The sequence below is a fragment of the Colletotrichum acutatum genome (assembly GCF_030867785.1).
Source record: "Colletotrichum acutatum strain CBS 112980 chromosome Unknown BDZ83scaffold_6, whole genome shotgun sequence".
Classification (NCBI taxonomy): domain Eukaryota; kingdom Fungi; phylum Ascomycota; class Sordariomycetes; order Glomerellales; family Glomerellaceae; genus Colletotrichum; species Colletotrichum acutatum.
The window spans coordinates 1-4064 of record NW_026849000.1 but is presented as its reverse complement, the minus strand read 5'-3'; the positions used below and the strand labels follow the sequence as shown (position 1 = coordinate 4064).

Below are 4064 nucleotides of genomic sequence, written 5' to 3'. Positions count from 1 at the left end.
CATGATGTGGCATCGATTTTATTTTGTGTGTTTGTGGGATCACTTCATCCCACCTGCACCAGGGAGAAGAAAAAAGGGCACGGCGTTACAACATAGACGGATCTGGGTTTCTTGAATTTTGGCTCCTTTTCGACGGGAGTTTTTTCAAAACGTTTTGTTTCCTGTCAGCTCTCACATCCCTCATCTGGGCCCTCGACGTCCTACGATACGACACTCGGCGACGGCACAATATCCCCGGCGGATCCATTCCAAACTGTCGGTGAGTGCTTCGCAGGCACTTTGGTCGGGCAGCAACGCATGACAACGCAACCACCATCCTCGACGCACATGGCTCGCAGCCGCCTCAACCGTCAAATTCGAGGGTGTGAGACGACAATCTTCCTTTTACATGGGGTTCCTCGGACAAGGGCGCAAAAGAAACATGCAGCTTCAGGCGCTTGTTTTCCTTTATTTTTCATCTCTATTTTCCTTTTTCATTCCTCTTGCTTTCACTTTTTGGGCAATGCGATTCTGGGACGGGCTACAAAAAATCTGGGAACTGGACTGGGAAAAGAACTGATTCGCATATAGACTTTTGATTTTCTTTCATTTTGTTTGTACCAACTACCCCCTGTATTCTCTAGGTTTGGTCGACTTTTACGCACAACCAGCTACCTCGCGGTCCTGGTTTGAGCGAGAGCACCAAGGATATGTCAGCAACGCTTTCCTACTTTATTTTTTATTTTTTTATTCCTCCCTTGTCAGAATAACAAGGCGATGGCGATGACGGATTTACTACCACTACACCTTTATTATTTCCCCATTTTCTTTTTTTCTGCTTTCTCATGGTGTGCTCGAGACCAGAGGCTCCACGGCCAGTCGATCGTCCATCTGTGGACACAGCAGGCTTGGATGGGCTCTGGGATTGACAAAAGAAGATACCCCGCGGGTTTAGCCCTCTTTAGACTGCATATGTATTGTACTGCCATCTATAAGAGCCAAGATAGCTACACAGCGCCAGCGCATAGGAAAAGGAGATATCCAAATTCGAAACAATGAAACATTCCAAAATCATATTACATCACCTCGCCTTTTTTGCTTGCACACCGATATTTGAGTTGAAGCCCTATCTGATTCTGCCTACCTAGGCGAGTGCCCAATCTGACGTAGAGACATTCCAGATCTGGCAGATGTGCGTGAGTGTGTGCAGGATGCATCTGAGACGGACAGGGGCTGTTGTTGGACGAGAGCATTCCTCAACCCCCATACGAGGGCGGCGGTGGTTGCTCTCGATGCCATGCCATGCGACTCGACACATTCGACTCATCTCGAGAATTTTTGACTGAATCGAAAGTGAGGTGTCCGAGCAATTCAAACAGGGAAGAGAAGGGCTCAGGATTCGGGAGAGGCGATGCAACGGCAAGACATGGCAAAAAGTAAGGTAAAGGATAGGTAGCTGAGGGTTTCCTAATCGCAGGGGCTCCCCACAACTTTGGTGCGCCGTAAGGGGGCAAAGGGAGAGAGAGCTAGTCACCCACACACGGGACGTCTATCCGTAAGGGAAGGGAGAGAGGTTCAGCCTAGTTTGGTGTAGCCACGGTAAAGTATCTAGAATACCAAAGTAGAGGATCGGATAGTGTTATAGGGAGGGGAATGAGAGGGGAGCCACACAAGATCGGGGCGCCGGGGGTTCGGATGCGGGATGCGGATGCGGGATGCGGGAGAGGGTCTAGGCCTGGAGGAATGCGACTGCGTCCCGCCCATCCGCCATCGTCATGCTCGAGGAAAGAATCATTACCTCAGACCTAGACCTCCCCCCGGCCAAGGCGAAAGGAAGGGTCTCAGTTCAAGTTTGGTGATCCAGTCACCACCGGCTGGCATGGTATGATATTGGGCATGACAACGAATTGGGCAAAGGCGCTTGAGGTAGCAGAAGCGGCGGCACGACACATCACGGGGGGGAGCATGCGCACTACGACGACTTGCATGATCGACTGGGGACGCGGACGCGTGCCGACGACACGTTGTGTGTGTATATATGTATGCGTGGTGCGCGTGCGTTGTGCCTGCCGGCGACTCGAACAGGACGAGTCGAATGAGACTGTGGAAAGCAAAGGAGCCTGCTCCGTGTCGGCTATCTCAGCCGTTTTCTGCCGCCACACACCCTCCTCTCCTATGATAAGTCTGGCTGTCTGGGTACGGATACCTTACTAGTGGCCCCCTTCCGTCTGATCAGAGACTTTGAGGAACGCGGAACTAGCGAGAGAGAGAGAGAGAGAGAGAGAGAGAGAGAGAAAGAGAGAGGAACCGGTCGGGCGCTTATGCGCTGCAGTGTCAATCGATTTAGCGGGGGGGGGGGGGGATAATCATGGTGAGAGACATGCTGACAAGACAAGAATGACTTTTGATTCTCTTGAAAAGGAGGAGCAGGGGAGGTAAGGGGTCGTGGTGATGGTGGTGGTGGTGTGTGATTCGTTGATCAATCCTCATTCGGACTATGGTAAGCCAGGCAAGGTCAAAAAAGAAAAGAAAAGAGGTGAAACAAGGCCATATTGCTTTTTTGTCGATTTTTCTCTGAGCTGTGTCGTAGATCGTGGTTTGCATGGTGGTGCGTCACGGGCGTGGCGTGTGTGCGTGCAGCCGGGGAAGACGGACCGACATGGGTGGTGTACTTTTTTGAGGCGAGAGTGATATTCAATCAGATAAAAATAAAAAATAAAATAAAAAAGTCAGGTGAAGGAATTTTTCAATATTCAGGGAATGGTTTGAAAAGCAAGTTGTTCCTGCGCTGGGATGCCGTGGTCTAGAGGCTATATGACTGGGCGCAACGGCGCGAAAGAGTTTGGATAAAGGGTTCGTTCGGATGGCATGGATGATGGTATGGGACGTGGCCATCTGGAAATGGTGCTGCCACTTTTGAATTTCTTTGCCAAGACCTTTGCATGTTCGGATGTGACGTTGAGGTTTTGGGTTTCTGCCAAAAAAAAACAAAAAAAACCTATTTTGGGGGCTGATTCTACTATTCCGCGACTCTCTTAGTAGTACGTACGGATATGGATCCCTATCTTTTTGTTTTGTTTTTCTAGACTTTTAATTTTGATTCGGTCTGGTCTCACGCGGAAGATGGGATTTACGAGCCGGGCTACGGGCCGGGGCGCGGGCGAGAACTGGGAATAGGAGCTGAAGAGATTCGAGAAGAGGGGTGTGTGTGTGTGTGTGTGTGTGTGTGTGTGGTGTGTAGGGGCAATTCGCCAATGACGCTACCAAGACACTACCGCCTCTACGGGCATCGTTAGTTCCAACATACGGATGCGACGTTGTGGAAGCACTGCCGTAGGGTTCCCCGAGATTTCGACGTGCCGAGACTGGAAGAAGGCTGCGCGAGCTGGAAAAGGGTTGGGTGAATGAATGAATGAACGAATGGGAATTACTGGGTACGATGTGAAAGTGCATGCAGTAGTAGGTGGCACTTGGGAAATCCGAAAAGGAGCCCCGGTGCCCGGAGGTGTGACGGCCGAGGGGGTTAGCTTGGGTGTTATCACTGTCGCATCACTATTGTCATTTGATGAGATTTTTTGGATTTCAAGTCGCGTACGTCGTCCAACCAATATACCGGGAAGGGTTTTCGTACGGAAGATATCGTATACGAGAGTATACGGGATACACAGGAACCCCGAGACGATGGGTCCCGGGTGCGCTCGGTTCTGTAACGTTGAATTGGTACGATGCTGTGTGATGTATGTAAACGTGTATTATTGGAAAACACCATACAGAGTATCTCCATCCCGTCGTCACGCGTGGGACACGTTGGCTCGGGTTGGTTCAATTCAGGAACAACCAACCGCGTTGAAGGCGACGAACACGCGCCTTGGCTGAAGCGCTGCGCGACGACGTGCCCAAAGTGATAGGAAGTTCCGAAATGCAGCAGTGGTCCGTATGATGTGGTCAAACTATTGCGCAATCAGGCAAGGTGCTAAAAATTTGGGTTTGATGAACTAAAATTGCACAGAATTGTTGGAAGATGAAAAGGGGAAATTTCAGGAACACACACACACACAGAGACACTTACACCACCCTGCCGTGCC

The 4064-nt window shown here is 50.4% G+C and overlaps 1 protein-coding gene across 1 annotated transcript; it reads left to right on the top strand.

Annotated features, from left to right (window-relative positions):
- The first annotated feature begins 663 nt into the window (after window positions 1–663).
- BDZ83DRAFT_372045 (uncharacterized protein) lies at window positions 664–1081 on the top strand. The gene has a single exon (XM_060502642.1). It carries the CDS (start codon window positions 757–759, stop codon window positions 1036–1038), a length of 282 nt encoding a protein of 93 aa, XP_060370493.1. The 5' UTR covers window positions 664–756; the 3' UTR covers window positions 1039–1081.
- The last annotated feature ends 2983 nt before the right edge of the window (window positions 1082–4064 follow it).